Source organism: Phyllosticta capitalensis, assembly GCF_038381095.1.
Source record: "Phyllosticta capitalensis strain CBS 128856 chromosome Unknown BKA78scaffold_2, whole genome shotgun sequence".
In the NCBI taxonomy this organism is placed as follows: domain Eukaryota; kingdom Fungi; phylum Ascomycota; class Dothideomycetes; order Botryosphaeriales; family Phyllostictaceae; genus Phyllosticta; species Phyllosticta capitalensis.
Genome location: NW_027117440.1, coordinates 2625133 through 2648713, shown reverse-complemented (window position 1 = coordinate 2648713; position 23581 = coordinate 2625133). Strand labels below are relative to the sequence as shown.

At 55.0% G+C, this 23581-nt stretch overlaps 10 protein-coding genes across 10 annotated transcripts; 5 read left to right on the top strand and 5 right to left on the bottom strand.

Moving 5' to 3' along the window:
- Window positions 1-600: 600 nt before the first annotated feature.
- On the top strand, window positions 601-2626 carry BKA78DRAFT_306789 (14-3-3 domain-containing protein). Its single transcript, XM_066887809.1, has 8 exons — window positions 601-743; window positions 882-889; window positions 946-992; window positions 1055-1074; window positions 1133-1144; window positions 1237-1511; window positions 1623-1710; window positions 1771-2626. Exons 1-8 carry the CDS (start codon window positions 732-734, stop codon window positions 2134-2136), a joined length of 828 nt encoding a protein of 275 aa, XP_066748187.1. The 5' UTR covers window positions 601-731; the 3' UTR covers window positions 2137-2626.
- A 1678-nt stretch (window positions 2627-4304) lies between these two features.
- BKA78DRAFT_247093 (putative microtubule associated protein) lies at window positions 4305-5826 on the top strand (the record flags this gene model as incomplete). Its single annotated transcript, XM_066884275.1, has 2 exons — window positions 4305-4404; window positions 4460-5826. The coding sequence occupies 2 exons, from the start codon at window positions 4305-4307 to the stop codon at window positions 5824-5826; spliced, it is 1467 nt and encodes a 488-aa protein (XP_066748186.1).
- Window positions 5827-6016: 190 nt separating this feature from the next.
- Window positions 6017-7260, bottom strand: BKA78DRAFT_84342 (uncharacterized protein). The gene has a single exon (XM_066893841.1). It carries the CDS (start codon window positions 6860-6862, stop codon window positions 6206-6208), a length of 657 nt encoding a protein of 218 aa, XP_066748185.1. The 5' UTR covers window positions 6863-7260; the 3' UTR covers window positions 6017-6205.
- Window positions 6904-7446, bottom strand: BKA78DRAFT_245759 (uncharacterized protein; the record flags this gene model as incomplete). Its single annotated transcript, XM_066884153.1, has 2 exons — window positions 6904-7082; window positions 7257-7446. The coding sequence occupies 2 exons, from the start codon at window positions 7444-7446 to the stop codon at window positions 6904-6906; spliced, it is 369 nt and encodes a 122-aa protein (XP_066748184.1).
- A 331-nt stretch (window positions 7447-7777) lies between these two features.
- BKA78DRAFT_306781 (uncharacterized protein) lies at window positions 7778-9658 on the bottom strand. Its single transcript, XM_066887808.1, has 3 exons — window positions 9158-9658; window positions 8199-9102; window positions 7778-8142 (listed from the first exon to the last, which is right to left on the bottom strand). Exons 1-3 carry the CDS (start codon window positions 9517-9519, stop codon window positions 7975-7977), a joined length of 1434 nt encoding a protein of 477 aa, XP_066748183.1. The 5' UTR covers window positions 9520-9658; the 3' UTR covers window positions 7778-7974.
- A 180-nt stretch (window positions 9659-9838) lies between these two features.
- BKA78DRAFT_350204 (U6 snRNA-associated Sm-like protein LSm6) lies at window positions 9839-10194 on the top strand (the record flags this gene model as incomplete). Its single annotated transcript, XM_066890947.1, has 3 exons — window positions 9839-9941; window positions 10004-10117; window positions 10169-10194. 3 exons carry the CDS (start codon window positions 9839-9841, stop codon window positions 10192-10194), a joined length of 243 nt encoding a protein of 80 aa, XP_066748182.1.
- Window positions 10195-14559: 4365 nt separating this feature from the next.
- Window positions 14560-15753, top strand: BKA78DRAFT_341297 (uncharacterized protein; the record flags this gene model as incomplete). Its single annotated transcript, XM_066890347.1, has 1 exon — window positions 14560-15753. The coding sequence occupies one exon, from the start codon at window positions 14560-14562 to the stop codon at window positions 15751-15753; it is 1194 nt and encodes a 397-aa protein (XP_066748181.1).
- A 1207-nt stretch (window positions 15754-16960) lies between these two features.
- On the bottom strand, window positions 16961-20170 carry BKA78DRAFT_245743 (Sodium/calcium exchanger protein-domain-containing protein; the record flags this gene model as incomplete). The annotated part of the gene is made up of 2 exons (XM_066884151.1): window positions 16961-19891; window positions 19958-20170. The coding sequence occupies 2 exons, from the start codon at window positions 20168-20170 to the stop codon at window positions 16961-16963; spliced, it is 3144 nt and encodes a 1047-aa protein (XP_066748180.1).
- A 610-nt stretch (window positions 20171-20780) lies between these two features.
- BKA78DRAFT_306772 (uncharacterized protein) lies at window positions 20781-21663 on the bottom strand. Its single transcript, XM_066887807.1, has 2 exons — window positions 21367-21663; window positions 20781-21319 (listed from the first exon to the last, which is right to left on the bottom strand). Exons 1-2 carry the CDS (start codon window positions 21378-21380, stop codon window positions 20842-20844), a joined length of 492 nt encoding a protein of 163 aa, XP_066748179.1. The 5' UTR covers window positions 21381-21663; the 3' UTR covers window positions 20781-20841.
- Window positions 21664-22235: 572 nt separating this feature from the next.
- BKA78DRAFT_246858 (GPI-anchored cell wall beta-1,3-endoglucanase EglC) lies at window positions 22236-23303 on the top strand (the record flags this gene model as incomplete). The annotated part of the gene is made up of 1 exon (XM_066884252.1): window positions 22236-23303. One exon carries the CDS (start codon window positions 22236-22238, stop codon window positions 23301-23303), a length of 1068 nt encoding a protein of 355 aa, XP_066748178.1.
- Between the last annotated feature and the right edge of the window lie 278 nt (window positions 23304-23581).

Below are 23581 nucleotides of genomic sequence, written 5' to 3'. Positions count from 1 at the left end.
TTCGAGCCAACTTTTTCTCAGAGTGGGCGGGCTATATTTGGCAAGGGGCTTCAGGGTTGAGGCCGGTACGTCAGCGCAGCAACCCTCTCCACCGCAACCTGAGGGCAACAATGATCAGGGCGATGGCCGGCGCGTGGCAGGCTGGCGACACAACCGGGGCGAGGATGCGGTGGCCGGGCAAGCGAAATGGGGCGGCGGGTCGGATGTAAATCAAGTAGGGCGATGAATGGGTGGGAGAATGGTGCGCTGGTTGCGTAGGTAGATGGGTCATATGGGGATGCAGGTGTTGGGCTGCCGGACAACGCAGCAGCAGCACCGGGCGAGTGGTCGCTCCGGCCGGGTTCGCAGGTTCAAGTTTGCAGCTGGCGAGGGAGCAGAGCAGAGCAGAGCGACCGAGTGGATTGGACGGGCTTTGGCCTCACATGCGTATCGTGAATGGTGGCAGGCCGGGCAATGGATGGGATGGGTGCACTGGTGGAGCTTGCTGTTGGGCGGGCACTGGCTGGTCGCTGGCGCTGGCTCTGGCTGGAAAGCCGCAGGCAGGCAGGCAGAGGTAGGCGCAGGCGTCTTGCGCGGGGCATCGCCGCTTCCTTGGCGACACAGCGAAATCCAAACCATCACCCGTCTTCCTCAACACCCACCAATATCGCAAAACATCTCTCTCCCACTCCATACCCACTCCTCATCCTCCTCCACAACCCGTCTTTTCTCACATCAACAACTTCGTCCAAATGGCTTCCGAGGTACGTCCATCGTCGCCCTGCGACCACGCCCTTGCCCCTAATCCCCATCCTCTGCCTGCCCAAAGCCCCCTCTGACACCCGTCACCCGCTGTCACGCCTGCACAACGCCCGTTACTGACATGACGTCCCTCAATTTAGCGTGAAAGGTATGCGCCCGAACGACGCCTCGTCCGTCCGTCCGCTTCTCTGACCAGGAATGCAGCAAAACCTTCCTCGCCCGCCTGTGCGAGCAGGCTGAGCGTTACGATGGTACGTGGTTGACGCCCTCGTTTCCACTCTCGTGCGCGACTGCTGACAATGCTACTCTACAGAGATGGTTGGATTCATGAAGGTCAGTCGAGAAAACCTGCTTTGACACGATCAAACTGAGAGTCTGACGCCATGTACAGGAAGTTGCCAAGGTACGACCAACTCGACCATAACCCCGCCGCCGTCGTCGCTTCGCGACTGCGAATTGCAAAAGAGCCGTCATCTAACACGCCAGCGTTTTTAGATGAGCGGTGAGCTCTCGGTGGATGAGCGCAACTTGCTTTCGGTCGCCTACAAGAACGTCGTTGGCACCCGCCGTGCGTCGTGGCGCATAATCTCCTCGATCGAGCAAAAGGAGGAGTCCAAGGGCTCTGACAAGCACGTTGGCACCATCCGCGAGTACCGTCAAAAGATTGAGACGGAGCTCGAGAAGGTCTGCCAGGATGTTCTCGACGTCCTGGATGACGCTCTCATCCCCAAGGCCGAGTCCGGCGAGTCCAAGGTCTTCTACCACAAGATGTACGTCACCACCTGCCATGAGCGACATTGTCGGGCTGCATCGCTATTCCCATCCACACTGGTCTTTTTTTTTTTCAATCGGAAACATTGAATGATTCTGACTCCAAACAGGAAGGGTGACTACCACCGCTACCTTGCCGAGTTCGCGTCGGGCGAGAAGCGCAAGGTTGCCGCGACCGCCGCGCATGAGGCTTACAAGGTTTGTAGCGCTTAAGCGTCCTGTGCCGCCGGAAAATTGTTATTGATCACATTATTCTAGACGGCCACCGACGTCGCCCAGACTGAGCTCACCCCTACGCACCCCATCCGCCTTGGTCTTGCCCTCAACTTCTCCGTTTTCTACTACGAGATCCTCAACTCGCCCGACCGCGCCTGCCACCTCGCCAAGCAGGCCTTCGACGACGCCATCGCCGAGCTCGACTCTCTCTCCGAGGAGTCGTACCGCGACAGCACCCTCATCATGCAGCTTCTCCGCGACAACCTTACCCTCTGGACGTCGTCGGACGGCAACGAGCCCGAGCCCGCTAGCGACGCGGCCAAGGCTGATGAGAAGCCGGCCGAGACCAAGGAGGCTCCGGCCTCGACTGAGGCTGCCGAGGGAGAGCAAGCCGCGACTGCTTCTTAAGCAGGGGAATGAGTTGGTATTAGCGAAAGTTATGAGGCATCATGCCGAATCTGCCGCGGCCAAAGCCTCCACGGTGAATCATGCTAAGACCACGTCTTTCTTGAGGGATCTGGAGCAATGGGAACGGGGGCAGCAAAGGGTGGCGTATTAGTTGTCTGAGGCTCGAATCATACCGGAAAGTGAAAGAGAAGCTTGATTGTCTGAGTGTGTGTGTTGGTTCGGGCATCTCGGATCTCTCATATCGGTGTCCTACCTTTTGATTTGCACCCGTTTTGTTTTTTCCTTGAGTCTTTTCTTCTTTTCGACAAATCCCCCGTGCGTGCCTAGTACTGCTTTTAAGCTCGTTGAGAGCAACGTTCTCCTCTGACTACTCTAGCGATGATACTTGCCTACAACATATTCTCTACACCTGACGAGGTCTTTGGTCGCCTCTGGCACCATTCTCTCTCGATGGTGCTAGAAACTCAAATGAAATCAACATGTCCCCTTTATCCAGTGATGCATCAAGCACCGCCTGGTCCGTGATGGCGCTCGCGTCTACACCACCATCCGCCGCACTTGTCATTGTTTAGGGGCACGCCAACGCAGACACGCCGACGCTCAGGCCAGTACGAACAATATATCCAGTACGTACCCCTACGCGAAGCCCCCCCGGCATCTTCATTTCACCATACCAACCCCCATCTCCCCCTTATCCCTTTTTACATTTTCTTTTTCCTCCGCCCTACTCCGGCCTCATGTGACGACATCGGACCACTTGACGTCGGTGCTCAGGCAGCACTCTGGCTCTCCGCGTCTCTTCTTGGCTCGTCGTCTGTCTGCAATTGCGCCGAGCGGCACTCGGCGTTTAGAAGAAGCGCGATATCCAATGAGGCCTGACAGCCCTCGAAGATATAGTGACCAGATGCGGAACCGCACTCTGGTGCTATGTACTCACATCTTTCAGTCCACACATCCAACGCCCCATACGCACGCCTTGGGAGCACGTCGAATTAGGCAACGTGCCTCGTGCGGCTGAGTATTACGAAGTGGCTTGCCTGTCAATCCATTCGTCCACCGTTTCCCCCCAATCAACAATCCGATGTCACACCAAGCGCGCTCGGGTTGATGCGGGGAAGACGGTGGTGGGTAGCAGATGGGCAAATGGCGCCATAGTGCATACGTACGGAGTGCTCGCTCTCTCTCTCGCTATTCATACAATGGCTGACATGCGGCGATTTGCATGTGTTCGTGTGTGACCAGCCTACCTCCCAATGAATGGGCTACCATGTACGTAGATTGTCCGTGGCTGAGGTAGCGAGGTATTGGCTGGTGGACGCACGCGTTTGTGAGATGGAGGGCGGATGACACCAAGGACAGATGCGGGGCGGAGAAAAGATAAGGCATGGCAGGAGAGGCAGGTGTCTCTGCTTTGCATTGCTTTCAGATGGATGGGCATGGAGGGAGAGCGACATGCTCGTCCGAGGGCCAGCTTCTCGCGGACCAGGTTTACTTTGGAAGAATGCTGTTCAGTCGGAATTGCTTTTGTTTCTTGCCACTTGGTGCTTTTTGCTTCCTACAACTTCATTTTTTGCTTGATCGACTCGCCTCATCTCCCGCCCCGCTTGGTGCCAGGAAAACAGCATCATCGCACCCGGGGTCTGCGAGACCAGCGTGCGGTGCCCGTTTGAGCTGGACGGGTGTCTTGGTCCGCTCCCAAAGCCGTCCACCGCTGCAAGATCCCGCATGTGGGTTGGAGGCGTCTTTAATCGAGCGTCATGGTCCCCTCATTCTGCCCTTCTTATCAAAGAAGTCTGTGAGACATGAGACTTGGGAACATGTGTACTACCGTGGGTGGCGCTTTTCCGCTCAACACCATGGAGACAAAGAGAGGAAGGAGAGGATATTGAGTTATGGTTTCCTAGGGTCTCTCGCTGCATTTGGTTCCTCCTCGCGCCAAGATCTTGTAAACTTGGATATTTGCCTCTACTAAAACTACCAGTATTTCAGTTGGTCAGTCTCTTGACGCTTTTCCTGCAGTCACCTATCCGCTTTGGTGTTGCATGTGTCTCGGCCTTTGGACGGACAAACCCCGGCGCTAGTACCGATCGAGGCAGCTGCGTCCAAAATTTTGGATTCGCGACTGCTTCATCTCGCGCACTTACATCACACCCTGCCCGGCGACAACCATGGCGGAACCCACCTCGCAAGTGCGGATACAGTTTACGACACGGCAACCCGACGTCGCGTTGCCCGAGGAAGCCTCAGGCCCGATCCTCGTCTCGACATGTAAGTTTGCTCTGCTTCTTGCTGGCCGAAGCAACCAATCCTGACTGCTTCCCAGCACTACGCCGCTATGCCTTGTCCACTCTTGTCAACAATCTCCTTGAAAACGAGAAGCCGATCCCCTTCGAGTTCCTCATCAATGGCCAGTTCCTGCGTTCCTCCATCGACGAGTTCCTTACCGAAAATGGCATCTCCGCTGAAACCAACCTCACCGTCGAATACGTCCGCGCCTTGATCCCACCGCTCCATGTTGCTTCATACGAACACGATGACTGGGTGAGCTCGGTGGATGTCCTTTCGGCTACATCGCCCGCAGCGCGCTGGGGTTCAGAGATTGCGCAAGGAAACGAGCGCATACTGTCTGGTTGCTACGACGGATTGCTAAGAGTTTGGAATACCTCGACTTCGGAAGTGATAGCAACGTCTCCAGGAGCCATCGGCGGCGGACACACCAATTACATCACCTCTGCCAAATTCCTCTCTTCCAAGACCCTGGTATCTGCCGCCAGCGACCGAACGGTGCGGGTCTGGACCTACCAGGAGGCCGACCCAGAGGACCTCTCCTCGTCCTCGACTATCACGCCTTCGCTCGAGCTGTACGGCCACAGGGCCTCTATTGATGACGTTGCCGTCCACGCGCCCTCTAACCGCATCCTCTCGGCCTCCGCTGACAACACTCTTGGTGTCTGGAGCGCCGTGGCCGAATCCGCGCCCGCTGCGCCCGAAAACCTCCTCCCATCCGCTTCCTCAAACGCCACAAAGCGCCGCAAGACTGCTCCCAAGGGCCAAAAGATCCCCACCAAGTCCGCTCCCCAGCGTGGTCCCCTGAAACTCCTCAATGGCCACTCCGCACCCGTTTCCGCCGTCATCTTTGCTCCCAATGATCCGACAGTCGCCTACTCGGTATCCTGGGACCACACACTCAAGACGTGGGATCTGCCCACCGGCAAGGCGGTGGACACGCGGACGACTGCTCAGCCACTCTTCTCCCTGGCTGCGCTCCCCAACCTCAACCTTCTCGCGACAGGCACCTCAGCCAGACACATCACTGTCATCGACCCCCGCGCCAACGCGCAGACGATTGCAGCACTGACGCTGCGCGGCCACAGCAACCTCGTCTCGACGCTCTCGGCATGCCCAACGTCAGACTACGGCCTCGTGTCCGGCTCGCACGACGGCACCTGCCGCATCTGGGACATTCGCAACGCGCGGGCAGGCGCGGTCGAGGTGGGCGGCGGAAAGGTCGGCGAGGCCGTGTACCGCATCACGCGGGAGAGCGTGGGCGACGCCGACAGCGAGCGTAGGGTCGGCGGCGAGGGCGTCAAGGTGTTTGGCGTCGCGTGGGACAAGGACGTGGGCGTCGTCAGCGGCAGCGAGGACAAGAGGGTCCAAGTAAATAGGGGCGAAGGTGTTGTGCAGGAGTAGGAATGCTCCTTAGTGCTCGCATTGGACATGGAAACCGGCGTTTGGAGCAGCGTGGCGCGGTTGTCTTGCTGCGGTGGTGGTGTTTTTATGGGTCATGCAAAAGCAGGAAAATTTGGGGATTGCCTAGCTTGTAGAGAGAGGATATACCAACATGTCTGCCTGGTTGAGCGCGCTCGAACGCTCCTTGTATGCCTCCACTAAACTTCCATTCTTCTTGGCCGCTTGTGCTGTTTGATTTGAGATCTCAAATGCTCCCTGCGCAATCACTCGGGCCCAAGGAGATATGGAAGCTCCTGTGGCTGTCTTCTATACTTCATCTCTTAGATCACGACTTTGCTTTCCTTAAATCGCCCGAGAAGTGACGAGTGCGTTTTTTTTTCTAGTCTCTTGTCGAATCCATCAAGTTGTTCAGTAGGTAGATCCGAGCTTGCACGACCATCACTTCCCACGGCTGGTTTGATTGACCAAAATCAAGTCTTTCAAAGGGGGGTATATCATTCATTCGCTTTGCCCGCTTCGCGAGCAGCCGATAAAAAAAAAGCAAAAAAAAAAAAAAAAAGGAAAATCTTTGAAATAAAAACGACAAATAAACGCCTGGTCCCATTGCCTGTCTTTTGATCCGTCGACTCCACTCCCGCCCAAACCCAGTCCCCGTCCTTCGTTCAGCAACGTCTCGTCCGAGTGTGGATGGCTCTGGTGTTGATTGATTGCACTGCTGTGGCGTGCCTTTGAGAGGGACCGGCCTTCGTTGCGTGCCCGAGATGCATCGATTGCGGCTGCTGCTGCCGTGTTGCGCCTCGTGCTGGAGAGAGATGGATGGCAGCGACATGGCAAGGGGCAGAGCAGGCATGGTGCATGTAGACGACCGGGTCCAGTGGCCCAGCACTCTCTTGCGCCGCCGCCGTCCTGCCGCGTTGCATGCTGCAATTCTCTCTCTTCCCAAGTTGTGATGTGGCCCTTCCACTCCTACTGCTCCTCTATGGCGTCTGTCTTTTGGAAAACACGGCTCAGACGTCAGATAGAGCCCCCCATCCATGCACACAGCCTATCAAATATGATATGCAGCATCCCCCCATTCTAAACCAAGTGGCTGGGCAGCAAGAAGTTGGCAATGCCCTCCTTGACGGCGTACTCGTGCCCGCAGTTTGCGCAGACGAGCTTGCCCTGCGCAATCGTCGTCTCGACGAGCAAGCCGTGCAGGTCGCGCGCCAGCTGGTTCGCTTCGAAGGGTTGTGCTGCGTCGTCGTCGTCGTCTGCTGCCGCGTTGTTGTCGGTCGACGAGGGCGCGAAGAGGGCCGCGGGCTCGGGTGCGGTTTCGGGGAGCGTGGGGAGGCCGAGCTGTAGACAAACGATGTGTGGTTAGCATGCTACTTTTGGGGGTTTGACCAAGTTGATGATTGTCTAGAGGGCAACGCGGGCGCGAACGTGACGTACCTCGGCAGCCAGCGTGCGCAGAGCCTCCCAGTCCAGGCGCGGCAGGATGTTGCTGATGAAGGGCAGGTTGAGCTCCGTCTCGACCACCTCGAGCTCGGCGTCGCGCGGGTGCAGCGGGAACGCGGCGGCGCTCGTCTTGCATGCTTTGCGGGCGCAGGTGAGGAAGTTGAGCGTGAGGAGCTTCATTTTCGCGTCGAACTTTTTTTTTTTTTTTCTTTTTTCGTTGTCCGGGATTGAGATGGCTTTGGTGGGCTGCGGAAAGCGATTTCGAGAAGCAGAAGGATATCGGCTTCCAAGTATTGCGTGCGAGAGGTTTGGGCTGGCGGTTGGAGAGGACCGGAGTGGAGCGTTGAGGCGCAATTGATGTCGGTTGTTTGTTTGGTCGCTGGGAAATTTTGTCCGGCGGCCGAAGACGAGTCATTGAGGCTCTGCGTTAAGCTTATCCCCCGCATTATTGCGCGAGTACTATTTCATCATCGCGCTTGCTTTGTTTGGGACCATGCATGTTTGATTCAACAAGCTCAGTGTGCGTAAAATTTGAAATTGGAAAATAAGTGCTAACGCCCAGCGGACCGCCCAAATCTGGATATCTTGGGAGAGAAATTCAATGCGAGAGCCCCGCCCAGAAACCAACAGGACGCCAATGCAGGAACATACCCCATTACATTGCGGTTGCATGGATGTAATGAGAGGTCTCATTTTGATGCGTGAGCATCATTCAAAAAACATGTCAATTGCATCGCCATCGTCAAAGTCCTCGAAATCTGCCATGGTGCCGTCAGGATCGAGACGCTCTCCGTCAAAGCACAGATATGGCTTCAAGTGCGTCGGCAGCTTCATCCTAATTCTGGCAGAGTTTGTCATTTTCCCAAACTCAGTAGACTGGTCATGATCAGTATGCCGTGTCTCTCCCATCGTGGCATTAAAAGGGCACTTACCGGTCTGACGATGAACCTGCAGTCACCGTGCTCCTTGGTCTTGATTACGACCCTGATTTGCTTCTCCTCAGGCTCAGGCTCTGGTTCAGGTGATGGTTGGCCCTCCAATTTTCTCCTGCTCTCTTGTTTGTCTGCCTCGTAGATCTCCTTTGTCGTTGCTTGCAAGACGACCTTGTTGATATCTTCGTCCCAGTGCGAACTATTAAATTTGTTGACAAGCTCCCCTTCAGAGTTCAGGGAGAAGCCCAGGACTTTGGACGTAGCAACATCGTAGAGCCTGATCCCGCGATGGGTGAGGAAAATTGATTGAGTCGTTTCTTCGTCAAATCCTTGCCTTTTACACCAGGCCTCGCGAACTTCTTTCAGGCGTTGAGAAAGCCGGCGTGTCACCAAGAGAGGCTTTGTATTAGCGATTCTTGGTTCAATGAGAATTTGTATAGGCGGATCAGACTGATTTGGCGGTAGAGGCGTGCCTGCGCCTAAAGAAGACGCGGAACCTTGACGCTCAAGCCCTGCAATCGGGGGCGTTGCCATAGCCCTCTGTTCCTCGGCCAGTCTCTTCTTACGCCTTGACTTGCGTAAAATCTCTCGGACTTCAGGGTCAGACTCGTCTGGGTCATCGTCTGGGTCGTCTTGTTTGGCCTGTGCGTCTTCTTTGGTCTCAGCTCGTGTGACATCTTCTGCTGAGTCCGAATCGTCCAGGTCAATGATCACCGGGTCCTTGGTTGGAGTCCCTAGCACTCCTATGTGTGTGTCGTCGTTGCCAGAGGGCCCTGCAGCGATCGATTCAGACCGCTTCGATATTTCTTCGTACCGCGACGAGAGCGACGTAGAGGAACGCTTTGTGGGAGGTGATGACGAGAGCGTAGCGGGCTTCGTGCCGTCAAAAGACGACTCGCTTTTCCTAATTTGCCAGTGAGCACACGGACTGCATTGTTTGTCAAATGTTGGTAACCGACGTCCTGTAGCCTTCCGTCGCCGACACGCCAAAATCCGCCAGGTCATTGTCCTCGGGGTCGTGACTGATCCGTCGACGCTTGCCTTCGCGTTGTTCTTCGAGTTCCCTTTCATGCTGCTCCTTCTTCCTGCGCACTACCAATTCTTGTTCCCGCTTGCGCTCTTCCTCTTCTTTGCGCTTGCGCTCCTCCTCGGCCTGAATGGCAGATATTGTCTGCCTGGAATGGTCAAATAATGCCGTTGGGTCGTCATTTTCAGTTGTCGTCTGCCATGATGGCTTTTTGAAAAAGGACCGCTTCTTTGGTTTGGACGCGGTACTATTCGGCGGCGTGTCACTATTCGACGGCGTGTCGCTGTCGGGCATGGTTGCTTCTGGACGTTATGGATAGAGTAGAGCGGTGGTCGGGGACGAGATGACAGTCTTCGTATTTTGGAGGGTAGTCAAAAGATAGTCCGAGGATGTCGAAAGTGACGGGCGCAAAAGGTTGGTGTTTTGATGTCGAGTAGTCGCAGGCAGGATGCCGGTGGATGGAAAGATGATCGGCGTTAGCGCGACCCTCCGGCCGGCCGCCGGACGCGCAGTCACGAGCGACCGCGCCTTGACCAAACGAACTCCGTTGGGAACAACCGACTTGATACTGCTCTCAAAACTCAACCAACTTTGATCTAATCGACGACCGAAAATGGAAAACGGTGCAGCAGAGGCAAAGGACCCTTCGGGCTTCCTGAGTGAGATCATCGGCGCTCCCGTCACCGTCAAGTTGAACTCTGGCGTCGTCTACAAGGGTGCGTGATTTGAGCAGGCTTCGAGCATACTGGCCCACTTCAGCTTGCTGACTGTTCCGCAGGTGAACTTCAGTCGGTCGATGGCTACATGAACATTGCGTTGGAGCAGACCAAGGAGTACGTCAACGGCAAGCTGCGCAGGGATTACGGCGACGCATTCGTAAGAGGAAACAACGGTATTTGCTCCACCCTCACATCAAGATCATCAATCAGCTCACAGTCTCCAGTCATGTACATCTCGGCAGACCACTAGATGGAGATGGTAGACCCAAAGCGTTGGGTGAAAGCACGAGGATAAGACCGTAGAAGCCCGAGAGGATTTCTCCCACGAACCCGATGCTACGAGCAGCTGTCTATCCGCCCGGCCTTTCTTGTTCCACCCACTGCCCCAAGCTCTGATCAGGGTTACCAAATTGCGCATGAACTCCCGCTAGAGCTGGAGGCTTGTTATGCGCTCCAGAAGGCGGCGGCCGTACAGCAATCCAAAAGGCACAATTTTCACCACCAAAATGACAGCCCCATTGGTTGTTTTACAAGGTCATCGTTATCTCAATCATTAAAAATCAGACAAGAAAGATTCATGTTCAAAGAGATGTTCATGTTAGCCCCAGCTTCTGCGAGACTTTGGTGATGCTCAGCCGAAGGGCGAGTGGAAGGCTCGAAGCAAGCATCTCGTGCCTTTGAAATGCACAGGTTAGTGAGAGAGCACACAAAGGACCATCTTGTTACTTGTTACTTGTTGGCACTCTTGACCCTTCGTTTTGATTTTGTTCCTCGGGGACCATGCCAGTCCTGCCTCTGGAGGCCAAAGGAAGCCGTCTTATAGTTTTTGCGGTTGTCGCGAAGACCATCTCAAAGGCAAGTGAAGAATGCCCAGGTGACTTTCTAATGTTATTCTGTTTGTGGAGCACTGGCAACGACCTGCTCTTCCCTCCCATCTCCACAATTCGCCAACCATGAGTGTTTCTGTGGCCAGCAAGACTTCTGGTCGAATGACTACTTTTGCGGCTTGCGCAGACCACTTTCTCGCCAAGTCGAACAGGTGATGGGCATTGAACATGCGCACGGTATGGCTACGCTGGTTGCGAACCAGACGGGGAATGGCATGCGCCAAAGGCCGGAACGAAAGATGAATACCACCAGCGCTACCGCTCTTGTTTCTCTACGTACAGCAGACCATCTCTCTGCGTCAAAACATTAGAACCCTGCCACTGTCCCTGTCCCTGCGCATTATCTACTACCCTGCAACGCCCATGTCTTCACCGGTGCATGGCAGACCCAAGTTCCAACCTGCTCAGAAGCATACAACCCCAATCCAGCCAACAGCGGCGCAATTATTCTTCAAAGGGGATCTGGATCGGAACCGACTCCTCCCCAGTCACTCATTGGTCCCTCGTCGACCATAGTTGGTCAGTATCGGACGAGGGTCGGGGTGACGTCCACAACATCGTATCCAAAGATCGAACAGGTTCATCCCAAGGATCCGAAAACACACTCCCACATCCCCCATCCCATTGCGAAAACGTGCCCCAAACTTTAGCATCCCATCCCGAAAGCGTGTACCAGCATTCCGAAACCAGTCCCGAATCTCAAAGCCACTCTACGACTGACTTTTCGATCTCCGAGCTTGAATCTTTCTCATGATGAACAGACCAATGAGCAGAATGGCGATGCTACCGACGATGCAAAAGACGAGGATGACTCCGGGTTCGCGGGCGGCAAAGTTCTTCTTGCGCTTGAAGAGCTGGTGGACGGGTGACGAGTCAAGAGGGGCGGCGCTGCGCGCGTGAAGCGAGAGAGCAGGCATGTTGCGCGGCGGGCCGATGGGTTGGAACGTTTCGCGTCGGTGGGGCCGCAGCTGTGTGGTTGTTAGTCTGGTTCCTCGCTTCGCGGTGGAGATTGCCCCGCATATGCTTCTCGAAAGATGTCAAGTCAGTCGAGGCCGAGTCGACAGCGAGTCGCAAAGAGCGCGCTTGCTGTCGGACAGGGCGGATGACCAAAGTTAATCGTGACTTGCCTGTGTCTGATGTCGGTGGAAAGATGCTTAACGCGATTGTGTTGGTCGCAATGACAACAGCTCGAGACGAGTGCTGAGCGACAATAGTAATCAGTCAGAGTGAAGATGGTCTTCAAAAGCAAATTCAATGGGTGGAATGACGTAAAGACGGATAGACGGGAAGAGCGGATATGTTGAACGGGCGGAGAAGGCCAACAACGGTTGGCAGTCGGGAGCAAGGTGCGGTATTTCTTGGGACAGGAAGGTGGAGAGAGAGACGACAGAGAATTGAGGCGCGTGGCGTTGCGAGGGAGAGCCAATTGGCCATGCACAAGGGCTACCGGGCAACAACGTACCTCAGTGGTGATGATATGGTGGTAGCAATGGGATGGAAATGGATATGGCGGCCAATTGACGAGCAGTCGGAGAGCAGTGGTTACTGTTGAGAGGGAGGGGAACAAGGGAGAGGGAGACGGAGAGAGTTGGATCAGCAGAGCAATTGCAGCGGCAGAGGGGAGGAGCCGATTGCAGACAGGAAGGTGCACCTGTTGTTTGGAGGGGAGTGCGACGACGGCAGACTAGGGCGCTTTGGGAATAGCGGGCGGGATGCTTGTTTACGGACTCCCTGCCTACCGCACTCTGCAGGCCGCGTGCAGTCTCACCACTACAGAGTGCTGACATTATGGCCGTTACGCTGAAGTACATGTAGTCGTCGCTTGGGACTGGTGGCTGCGCCTGTTTGCGGGGGTGGAGACGCCGAAGAAGGGACGTTGCCGCTGGGGCGCTGGTCTGTGTGTTGACCGTCTGCTCGTCGACGTCTTCGTCCCAACAAGGCCATTGTCCCGACGCAGCCCGGACTCGTACGTCACTGGTGCTTGTGGCTGCTTATCAGACTTCATTTAGACAAGCATTTCTTACAACTCGTCACGGCTTCTCTCTCAAGGTTTGCGCCGGCAAGTGAGTGGTTATGCACGGTCCGCCGGCTGCTGTCCAGGATCTGCTCTGGGTTCGGCACGCTTGGACCATGTCTCCACAACTCTCTCGCTCCACTCCACTGCCCGGCCGAAGACAAAGTTTATGCATCAAAATCCTTCTTTCTTGAACGTCTGTTCATTGTGTCCGTCTTCATTGAACATCTATCTCTTACAGGCAGTGGTTGGCTCATCATATTCAGCTTATGCTCCCCCCACGCCATTCCCTGCCGGTCCGGAGGGAACCAACCGAGAAAGCCCTCCGTCTGGTAGGCATCATCCCTCTTTAGTACGAAAAACTAAACATCAGCTTAGTCCTAATTGGTCCAATGTCGTCCAACATCACATCATGAGCCCAATCATCATCATATGGGCACGTTGAATAAGCTGGTAGATATTAACGTTTTCCTTGGGTTTGTTTACTTGTTTACCTTGACCATTAGAGTTCTGCTCGAAAAGATTCTTCGGCTTTTTATTTCTTAAGCCACCACAACCCTCTCGTTCCATCATTCCGAAACAGATCATGAGTAAACCAAGAAAATTCTTCCATGCCGACGCCGAACTTGAGCGAGCAAACCAAGGCAAAAGCGTGCATGATTGCCGGGTTTGCCTGCATATTGACCAGAGAATGGTCCCATGAAGCTCGGCAGGGGTTCCAGGCTATTCCACTCGCGCTTGGTAGGACTCCATGAAAAGGTGGACGAATCCCGGTGGGATCCCGAAAAGCGAGACTCCGCAACGGGATCACTCTCATTCGAGGAGCTCCAGGTACGAAAGCCAGGTCTCGATGCGGAAATGAAATTTTCAGGAAAAGATGGGCTTTCTCCTGTTTGAAAACGCTCTTTGGGCGCGGCTTGATTGTGGTTTGATCCTTCGAATGTTTTCCTGGGAATACGGTTCGCTCCACAAGGTGAAATTTGGTAGGCAGTAGAAACTGGAAAACCGTAGGTCGCCTTATACCAAGCAAAGCCTAAGGGTTGAAGTGACACTCGAAGAGGAATGCCCCGCGGCACTGCTCATTGATCGAAGGTCCAGCGGAAGATGGTGAAGTCGATGTTATAGTGAGCCACACCGTGTGGTAGAGAAGAGAAGTTGACGTGCGGTGAAATTGGCTCCCAAAAGAAAGAGTTGGCGGCTTGGGAGATTTAGAAGCGCCCGTGAGATTTATCGAAGTGATATCCTTGGCCCCGGAGTCGTTCAGGCTTAGGGCGAGCCGGCGAGGAAGGTGAAAAGTGACGCCCATGGCAAACTCACCAGATTCTCCAGCCTTTGGGCTTGGGACCTTTCGGCTTTGGTTTCTTTTGCTTGGGCTTTTTGGGCTCGGGATTCTTCGGCTGCTTTGATGAAGGATCGGAGGGCTTGCCCTTTGGTAAAGAGAAGTTCCAGTTTCTTTTTGTGTACCAGGTCATTCTTGAAGTAGGGGGGATTTCAGGGGGACTGGCGGCATCCATCTTCCGGGTGACAATCATGAGCATCGTGATTGGCAACATCTTGGGAGGCGACAGAAGGAGGTGAAAGGTTTGGAGATTGGCCGAGCTTGTGATGGATCCTTAAATACGCGGTCCACTTCAACAAACCCTCCGCCTCCATCATCCACGGTACGATCAAAGTCTGCCGACCCACGCAACACTCACGCTCTGGAGTTCCAACCATGGCGACCTCCCCGAGATGTGTCCACCTCTCTATCCAGGTGCACTCCGGCCCTTGCTGTGGGTATTTCACTTGTCCAGGTCCGCCATCAATCTCAGTGACCAAGACGAGCTCACTGCCAGCGTCAAACGAAATCCCCAACGAAATGGCCATTCTCAGACGAGTCATCCGCCGCATACGCGGACGGGAGCGCCTGCGCGAAGAAGCCGAACCGTTGCTAGAGGAGTCAACATCATCCAAATCCTCAGCGTCCTCCGTCAAGTCGACTCCTATCGATACCCCCGATACCCATGACAACATTTGGCTCGGCCATGAGCAGCATCAGCACGACCTCTTCAATGCCGTACCCGCATCTCCAGTCTCTCCTCTGAGCGACACGAACAAGCCCCTTCCCACTGTGCCCAGAGCGCCAATCACACAACCAAACTTCATCCCAGCCAACGCACTCAACGGAGTTGAGCGGCCCTACACCGAGGATTCCAACGGCCGACTCTCCATCCTGACTTCGCCCAAACCTGCAAACAAGCCATGTCCTCCTCTCCCCTCTCCGCCTCGCCACCAAAGCGTTCGCAGGCCTTCCAGCATCCTCATCAAGACCAGCAACAACAACAGCGACCACGAGCTCATCTTCCGCGCGCTGGACTCGATGCGCCTCGACCTCACCACCAGCCACGGTCCACACCCCAACGCGGCGGAGCTTGCTCGCTTTCCGCTGGAGCCGGCTTCGGTGCCGTTGCCGCCCTCGCCGGCCCCGACTCCAACTTCTCCCGTGCACCTGGACCAGGCGGATCGCGCGAGGCACGCAGGCTTGGAACAGTTGCAGTATCGACGCAGCAACAACGCTTTCAGCCCGCCGCCGCAGCTTCCGCCGCTGGACCTGCCGCGCTCGTCGCTGATTGATGAGGTGGCGGAGCGCGAGTGGGTGATGCGGCAGGTGCAGCAGCAGGCGCCAAACACTTCTCCCCGCCGTCAGAGCCACAGCACCAACAACGGCGGCATTTTCAACGGCTTTCATCCTCAACCCAACGGTGCCACATCCTCTCCGCCACTACCGCCGCAAACGCCAACGGTGCAGCTGGCAGAAGACGTCGCGGAGCGCCAGTGGATGGAGAGACAGGTGGAGCAGATGAACGCGAACCTGCCGATACCAAACCGTAGGTCGTCGCTCGGCACGCGGATTTTGAAGAGGAAGTGAGGAGTCGGGGCGCGTTTGAGGTTCCCGTGTTGAAGCGGGCCCTGGGTTCAAAAGCGTTGGTTTGCATTTCTTCGGGAGCGTTTAGAAGTGTAGCGTTGGGCGCAAAGGCCGAGGCGAGGAAAGGAGCGAAGGTATGACAAGGGAAAGCCTGGAGTTTTGGTCCTCAATTGAACACCGTCCATGTGACGACGAGAGAGAGAGTAAGGTTTTGGGCGAGAGCGACGATTGTTCAGGTTTGCCAGGGGCGGCCGGAGTGGTCTCAAAGTTGGTCTTTGATTTTTGGATGAACCACATGAACGAGAAGTGCAGGAGAGTGGAGTGCACGACAGGTCTCAAGACACATGATGGACGACTCTACGAGAAAAATGTCGGCGCAGTATGAAAATGACAAATGATTTGAATGAAATTTCTTTCAGTGCCAACCACCCTACGTGCTAACCACAGCTTATCCACGCTTTTCCGGGAGTAGGTACGAACTATACACCAGCATCCACAGTCGTCGTCATATCCCCTCGTTCCTCCTTGCTCCTCCTCGCTCCTCTCCCCTCGCTAGCAATGCAACAGCAGATCAACCGCCGGTACAAAAACAAGGAGCCACCCACAAACCGACCCACAAATGATGCAGGCACGCTGAATAACGTGATATGAAAAGCCGCCTCAAAGTACCTTGGTAAAGAGAATGCGCTAAGACGCTAGAGAAACAGAAGACGATCCAACAAGAAGGACAGACATACCGACCAGCCGACGATCCAAATACCCATTCCAATTGTAAACGACGCCGCCCAAGCTGACCAGAGACGAGCGACTTACAAGTGGCGAGCAGGGTGAAAAGGAAGGGAAAGTAAAGGGAGGTATCTATACTACATGAGAACGACAGGATGCTGCGGACGAAAAACGATGGCAAAGCGCCGCGACACCAAGGGCAGCTTCAAAGTGGATGTGAGGTCGAAAAGGAGTAGGGACTGGAAATGCAATTTGTCGCAGTGTTTGTGAGTGTGTGCAAGAAGCAAAAGATCAAATCAACAATTGAAGGGATTGGGGAGTGCTCAACCAGGGAATAAATAGTACAAGGAAAGAAAGGGGAATCGCTTCGTAACTTCGTGCAGGAAAAGGTTCTTCCACTTCATCATCACCATCATCACAGACGCTCCATTCCGCTTCGTAATCTCTTTCTTTCTGATAACGCCTGTTGTCTCTCATCTTTTATTCACCACGATCCATCGCTCAAGTCGCTCCGAAAGCCGGTGATCTCGGCGACCAAGTTTCCTGCCGTACTCAACACCCACAGCACGACCAAGCAGCTGCCGACCAGCCGGTCCATGCGCCACTTGCGCATAGAGACGAGAGCCAGCAAACCCAACAGCGTCACCAGTAGTGTAGCGCCACTGATGACGAGCGTGCTGTCGACGTCGAGATGATATGGCTTGAATTTGACTGGGTGATCGGGATGCTTGTCATGACTGCGCTCAGCCTTCTTGATCGTCATGTAACAACCGCTAAGCCCGATGCCGAGAAGGATGTTGAGCATCGGCCCGCCAAAGCACGCTGAGAGCGCCATAACGGGGAACCCAAGCCGCGCGACTGTAATATCTGCAACAAGGTCACCCATGGAGTTTCCAACGGCGAATATGGTCAAGCCGAGGATGGCATCGCTAATGTCGAGGATGACGCCAAGTGTCTTGAGAACTCCGACGACTTCATTGGCGATTGTCGAAATCCAGGCGATTGACACGACAAAGCCAAGGAAGCATAGCATCGTGTGCCAGCGTGGTGGGCGCAAAGGTGTTGTAGTACCGAGAAGCAAGGCAAGGACGGCGAGGGAACAAGCAAGCGATATCAGAGTCGGGAGAAGAAGAGCGCGCGGATTGGAGGGATCAGTGTTGGCCCAGACAATGAGTGAGACGAAGAATGGGGCTGTGAAGATTTGCAGTATGACAAGCCAACGGTCCCATGGTTTTTCGGGTGCGGGTAGCTTGTGCGGGTGAGGCATTGGCTCGGGGGACTGGGCCATCGGTCCGTCCGACGGAGAAAGTAACAAGAGAGGCGGTTCGTCGCGATATCTCTCCTGGCCAACCACGCCATCGTTCCCGTTATTCCGCGATTGGCCACCAGAGGGACCGGCGGGCTCGCCGGCGGGTACGTCATCGGGTCCCGTCACGGTAATGGTGCTTGGTGCCGATGGGCGAGCAAAAGGACTGACGGGGCTGGGTAGAGCGAATTCTGGCTCGTCTTCGTCTTCCACATCCTTGTCTGCCTCTACAACGGGTAGAGTGATTGTCAAAAGGAAGACGCTTGGTGCCGAAACGAAACCCAGAAACCTTTCCCAGTGACTTTTCTTCTTCCAGTTATAGAGCGTCGGGAACAACTTGGAAACCAATTGCCTTGGTGTGGGCAATATTTTCCCGGGCCACCATGGTATGGGCTTTTCCTCTTCCTCTTCTTCAACCTCTGGAAAATGTTCGTTGGGAAAGATTGATGAAAGTGGGGAGATGCTTGGGGAAGCAAAACTCAAGGGCTTGGAGCCACCCTGAGGAGATACCGCATACTCTTGATACACAGGAAAAGGCGATTTGGAGCCTTCGCCCCCTGATGGCGGTATCATCAGCTTGGGCAATGACTGAGGAGTAGATTTTGGAGAATGGCGCAGTGCACTGATTGAAGGACTGCCGCCGCCCTGAGCATGACGCTCAGGTGGCGCGAGACGATTCGGTGACCTGGTTCGGCGGCCTTTGGGTGCAGGACTAGGTTCTCTACTTGCGGGCTGAGACGTTGGTGGCGATAGTGAGATAGCTGGAGAAGGGATGATGTTGCTTGAGGCCGTTGTTGAAGTGGAGGAATTCCTGGGCCGGCCCGGCTGAGGTACGTGAAGATGATCGGTATCCTCGGCGAGGGGTCCGAGCAGATCGATGTTGCGTGACTTTTTCGACCATGCTTTCGGGTCAAATCGTAACGAGTCTGCGTCGTTGACTGAAACGGCACGTGTGCGACTTCCAGCTCCGCGAAGATCGGCACTTTGCCTTGTTGGAGGACGGGACTCGTCACTAGTGTGAGAGTGAGTATCATCGAATTGTGGCCTGGCAGCGGGATCCGAGTAGACTGAAAGCTGGTCTTGCTGTTGTGCAGTAGTAAAATTTGGGTCATCGGAATACCGCCTCAAGTTGATGGGCCTGGTTTGGATATTCCGTGACTTTTGCAAAGATGAGAGTACGGCTCGAAATTCCAATGCTCCTACCAGACTCGGCCTGATCGGTGGATTCTTCGATGTGCGGCGGTCCCCCAAACGCGGTCGACTCAGACGCATATTTCGATTGAGCTCTCCAAGCCACCGCTCTCTTTCCTCTTCGTCGGCGGTTTCGAGGCCTGGTTCGTCCTTGACATTTCCCTGTTCTAAAGTCGCAAAGTCTTCAGTGGAAACGTTGTGAGAAAAGTAGGAAGATGACCTAGATCTTCCGTCTTGCTGGTGGCATGGGGAGAAGACTTCGGCAACTTCACCACCTGGACTGACGAAGTGGCCTCTTGCAGTTGCTTCGACAAGTCTTCTGCGTTGCCTTCGGCCATGCCACCAGTGCCACCAAAGCACAAACAGAACGTAGAATATGTAGAAAACGACCATGGCGATACACTCCCACAACGACAGTTTTCCGTCGATGAGGAAAACCATGCTGAAGGAAGCCGCGACAATGAAGAAGCCTACGTCTCTCACAAAAGTACGTTTGTCGACCTTGAAGGGCCTGACGAGGGCCATAGATCCAGCAACCACGGCGGTGATGAAGCCAGCGGCACCAATCAGCTCGCCTATAGCCAAAGTTCCGCTATTGGTGTTCATGGCCGCAAAAGTGGAGAAGACATCCGGGCTGCCATTACCAAAAGCCAGAAATGTCACTCCCGCCATGCTCTCGCTCATGCCCAGAAGAGTCGATATTGTGCTGAGGTTTACGCAGAAAAAGTCGCTGGCAGCAATACCAATGGTGCTGAAGAGCAAGGCCAGCCATAGCACGATGATCGCAAACGCCACAGGCTTGGCGTGGGGAAGTCGGCAGTAGTATAGCTGCAGGTAGGAGAATATCCCGGCTTCCTCGTCAGGGCAGTGCTGGCGGACGAAGGCACACTTGTCGACGGCGTTGTTGACCAATCGGCACTGGGAGTGGATGTTAGTGAAAGCTGGACTCGTTGTCGCGTGCCATGGACGATGCGGAGCACGAACCTCTAGATCGTCTTGGGGCGAGAGGCCGCGCGAACGTAGTTGCGAGACATCAGATGGCGCACCCGTAGCTCGGCGGGTATCAAGAAGTAGAGAGGCCACGGCGATGAGGGAAACCAAGAGAAGCGTGGCTAAGAATGGACGCGGTGAATGACGAGGTTTGCGACGTTGCGCGTGCGGCCGGCGCAGCAGCGCAGCGTGAGGTGTTTCTGCCATGGGGCCAGGAGCAGGAAGAAGAGGAGGTCAAGGATAAAACAGAAGCATCGCTGGCTGGGCGGAAGGACAATTTTGAGGCGGAGGAGATGGTGGAGAAGTAGTTGGGGCGGCGACTTGGCCTTGGACTACTTGTGCCATGGCAGCTCGGCCGGAGGTAGCCACCAATGACGCCGGATGTGGCTGATGGTCAAGCCACGCGGGCCCAGGCCGCAGAAGGACGACTAGGCAAAGTTGGATCGTTGGCTCTGTTGCGACGGGCTTCTGGTTTTCTGGTTCAGGTGTTGGCGCGGCGCCATGTCAGACCGGGAGATCAACCACTGGCCTTTTGCAGCGTGGTCTCATGCGGGTGCGGCATCGCGGTCTGGTGGTGCGGCGGTGCGGCGGTGCTCCAAGGTTCCGCCCGCCGTCAGCTTCACTTTTTGTCCATAGCTTATCGCTATCGGGAGGACTCTCGGCCTGCCATCCGGTCCAATCGCGCCCGTTACCAAGTCATGTGCAAGGAACCTATCGCGCAGCCTGACTCGTCAAGTTTCTGCCACTCGGCACCGCCCTCGCCCGCGAATTGTCTGATGCTCTTCTGGGATGCGCTGAGGCTGGTCTGAACGCTTCGAAGCAGAAAGGCTGTGGCCGCTGCTGGCGTCGTTCATTTCTTGCTTTGGCTTTGCTGCCGTTCAGCAAGCTTGCATCTCTTCATCTACTACGAGCGTTACGCTTTCTTGCTTCGTCACGTCTCGACTCCCGGACGCGTCTCGACACCAAGCGGTCCCGAGGACACGGCTAGCCGGCCGGGGAGGCGACCGGGTTTGCGACAAGGGAACGAGGGAGGACTGGAGGAGGACAACGCGAAGCATCACGAGTCGCGGGTAGGGTGGCAGCCGCATGCACGCATCTCTGAGAGGGTCACCGGCTGCCGGCTTGCTTCGTCCCTGCACGCCGTGGGTCATCTCGGCTGCCCCAGGCATTCGAGCAAGTGAACGCTTATGTGAGAGGTACCGACACTCGAACAGTTGGCTCGTGCTGCTCCTGATTTGTTTATTGAAGCGAAACACGAAAGGCTTGGTGGCCAAAGATGGATGTAATGGAGGGGTAGCCGGTAGCTGCAACGGGATAGGTAGATCTGGCGCTTCGTGCTGCCCTTCCAAGTTGATGGTGGGTCACGATCTCTAGTATAAGAATGCCTTCTCATTTATTGTCAGAGTTCCAGGAGCATTTTACGGGTGAGACCCGTTGTCTCCGGCTGTGCACATTACGTGGTATAAAACTTTAGACCCAGTTGGCTTCCTAATGAGAGCCTAATGCCAACCGGGCTACATATGGCCAATGGGCATGCTAGGTTACAGCGGGGCGTTGAAAGTCTTTGTGGAGGTCTTCGCAGCGCGGCTGGACTAAGAAGCAGCCATCCCTTGGCTCTGGTGCACTTGAGGAGCAGTTATTGTTTTATCCCTATCGCGCCTTGACAGCAATCATTACTTAGCCCTAGTACACCTCTGGAGCAGTCATCCTCAGTGCATGTTCGGACTTCGGAGCCTCCGATTTCTTTTGGACGCCCCGCTGTAACCTAGCCTGCCCGGCCGCACAGAGGAACTATCGTAGATGAATGCTCTTCCAGCCTCAAACGTTGAGAGCTTGAGAATGAAAGGATAAAAAGTGAGGAGAGGAAGGCCCGCATTAAAACAGGCGGATACGCTTCTGACCACCCCGTTTGCTACTCCGGATGCGTGTAGTTGCGAAGGTGATTACCTGATCTGGCAATGACGCTGGTGTTGACTGCGCGCGCGCAACTTGAAGCTGAAGTGATCACCTACCTAATTAGGCTAATTGTATGCATTGTTACTGCGGTCAACTCATCTACCGAAGTTTATACTGAAGTAGGGCTTGATCAGTAATAACCCAAAATTTGAAACCCACAGCTAGCAGACCCCTTGGAAAACTCTAAGAAACCATTCTCTCTCCTCAGTTGGGTCGTTCGTTAAAACAAAAGCCACCGACTATATAATATCGTATGCTCGCTCCGCTCTTCTTTTCTTCAATTCTCCACTCTCGTTACCTCTTCACAGCCTTCCAAATGCGTTCCTTCAACGCCATTCTACTGGCATGTCTGGCCATCCGGTCCAACGGCCAGCAGATGCCATCCGGGATCCTCGGGTTCAACTCAGGCGCCACGAAGGACAACAGTGCCGCCAAAGCCCAGTCAGATTTCAAACGTGAATTCACTACGGCTCAGAATCTCCGGGGATCTCCGGGGCTGTTCAACAGCGTGCGCCTCTACACGATGGTCCAATCTGGAACTGATACCGACCCCATCTCAGCTTTTCCCGCGGCCATTGCGACCAACACCTCGATGCTGCTCGGCATATGGTGCTCTGGTGTAACATCCATCGACAAAGAACTTACTGCAATGCGAAATGCCATCGAGCAGTACGGCCAAAAATTCGCCGACCTCGTCGTCGCCATCTCCGTGGGAAGCGAGGACCTCTACCGAGTCTCCGAATCCGGTATAGAGAAAAACGCAGGGGTGGGACAGGATGCGGACACAATCGTGAACTTCATCCGCGACGTTCGTAAGGCCATCAAAGGCACAATCCTCGGCAACAAGCCGGTCGGCCACGTCGATTCGTGGAGCGCCATCGCAAACAAAAGCAACAGTGCCGTCATCGAGGAGGTCGACTGGATCGGCACCGACGTCTACTCTTACTACGAGAGAGACAAGGGTAACGACTTCAGCAACTCCACCAATGTCTTCGATTATATCTACGAGTCCGCACGCAACGCCTCGCAGGGGAAGCCGGTCTGGGTCACAGAGACTGGCTATCCGTCATCGGGACCGACTTTTGGACAGGCCGTTGCCAGCGTGGATAACGCCGGGAAGTACTGGCAGGAAATTGGGTGTGACAAACTCTTTGGAAGGGTCAATACTTGGTGGTATACACTGAGGGATTCCAACCCTGCAAACAAGGAGAAATTCGCCATCACCGACAACCTCAAGACAACAGCCAAGTTCAACCTTACCTGCGCTCCTGGCAGTGGAGCCCCTGCCGCCATCAACCAGCAGTCCAAGGCGCCGTCTGTTTATTCCAGCCCCCTACTATGTATCGCCTCTGCTCTTGTTCTCAGCCTTTGGGTTATTGGGTAGCCGGGAGTTTTTCGTCTATGTACTGCTTTGAGGTAGTACTCCTTTGTGAGTCTGTAGCTGTTGATCTTGGTATCATGGACAGGTTCATGTAATAGTGACCACAAACATTTTCAGGCGGTAGGATAATACTTGCCACTACAAGACCCACACCGTCGTTTTCAGTAAAAATAGTCAATTATTCGCCCCATGCCGACTGGCTTCCTTTGCCTGCTGTTGGTTCTTAGCGAGTTGACCCAGAGAAACCCGGACCAACACGACCGAATCTGCTCGGCGCGACG

Bases quoted from the DNA above. Each gene is read 5' to 3' on its own strand.
- BKA78DRAFT_306789 (XM_066887809.1), top strand. The intron at 993-1,054 runs GTACGTGGTTGA...GCTACTCTACAG, and splicing joins GCAGGCTGAGCGTTACGATG to AGATGGTTGGATTCATGAAG. The intron at 1,512-1,622 runs GTACGTCACCAC...GACTCCAAACAG, and splicing joins AAGGTCTTCTACCACAAGAT to GAAGGGTGACTACCACCGCT.
- BKA78DRAFT_84342 (XM_066893841.1), bottom strand. From the start codon at position 6,862: ATGGATGGGGGGCTCTATCTGACGTCTGAGCCGTGTTTTCCAAAAGAC.
- BKA78DRAFT_306781 (XM_066887808.1), bottom strand. From the start codon at position 9,519: ATGCCCGACAGCGACACGCCGTCGAATAGTGACACGCCGCCGAATAGT. The intron at 9,103-9,157 runs GTCGGTTACCAA...CTGGCAAATTAG, and splicing joins GCGACGGAAGGCTACAGGAC to GAAAAGCGAGTCGTCTTTTG. The intron at 8,143-8,198 runs GTAAGTGCCCTT...GATCATGACCAG, and splicing joins GCAGGTTCATCGTCAGACCG to TCTACTGAGTTTGGGAAAAT.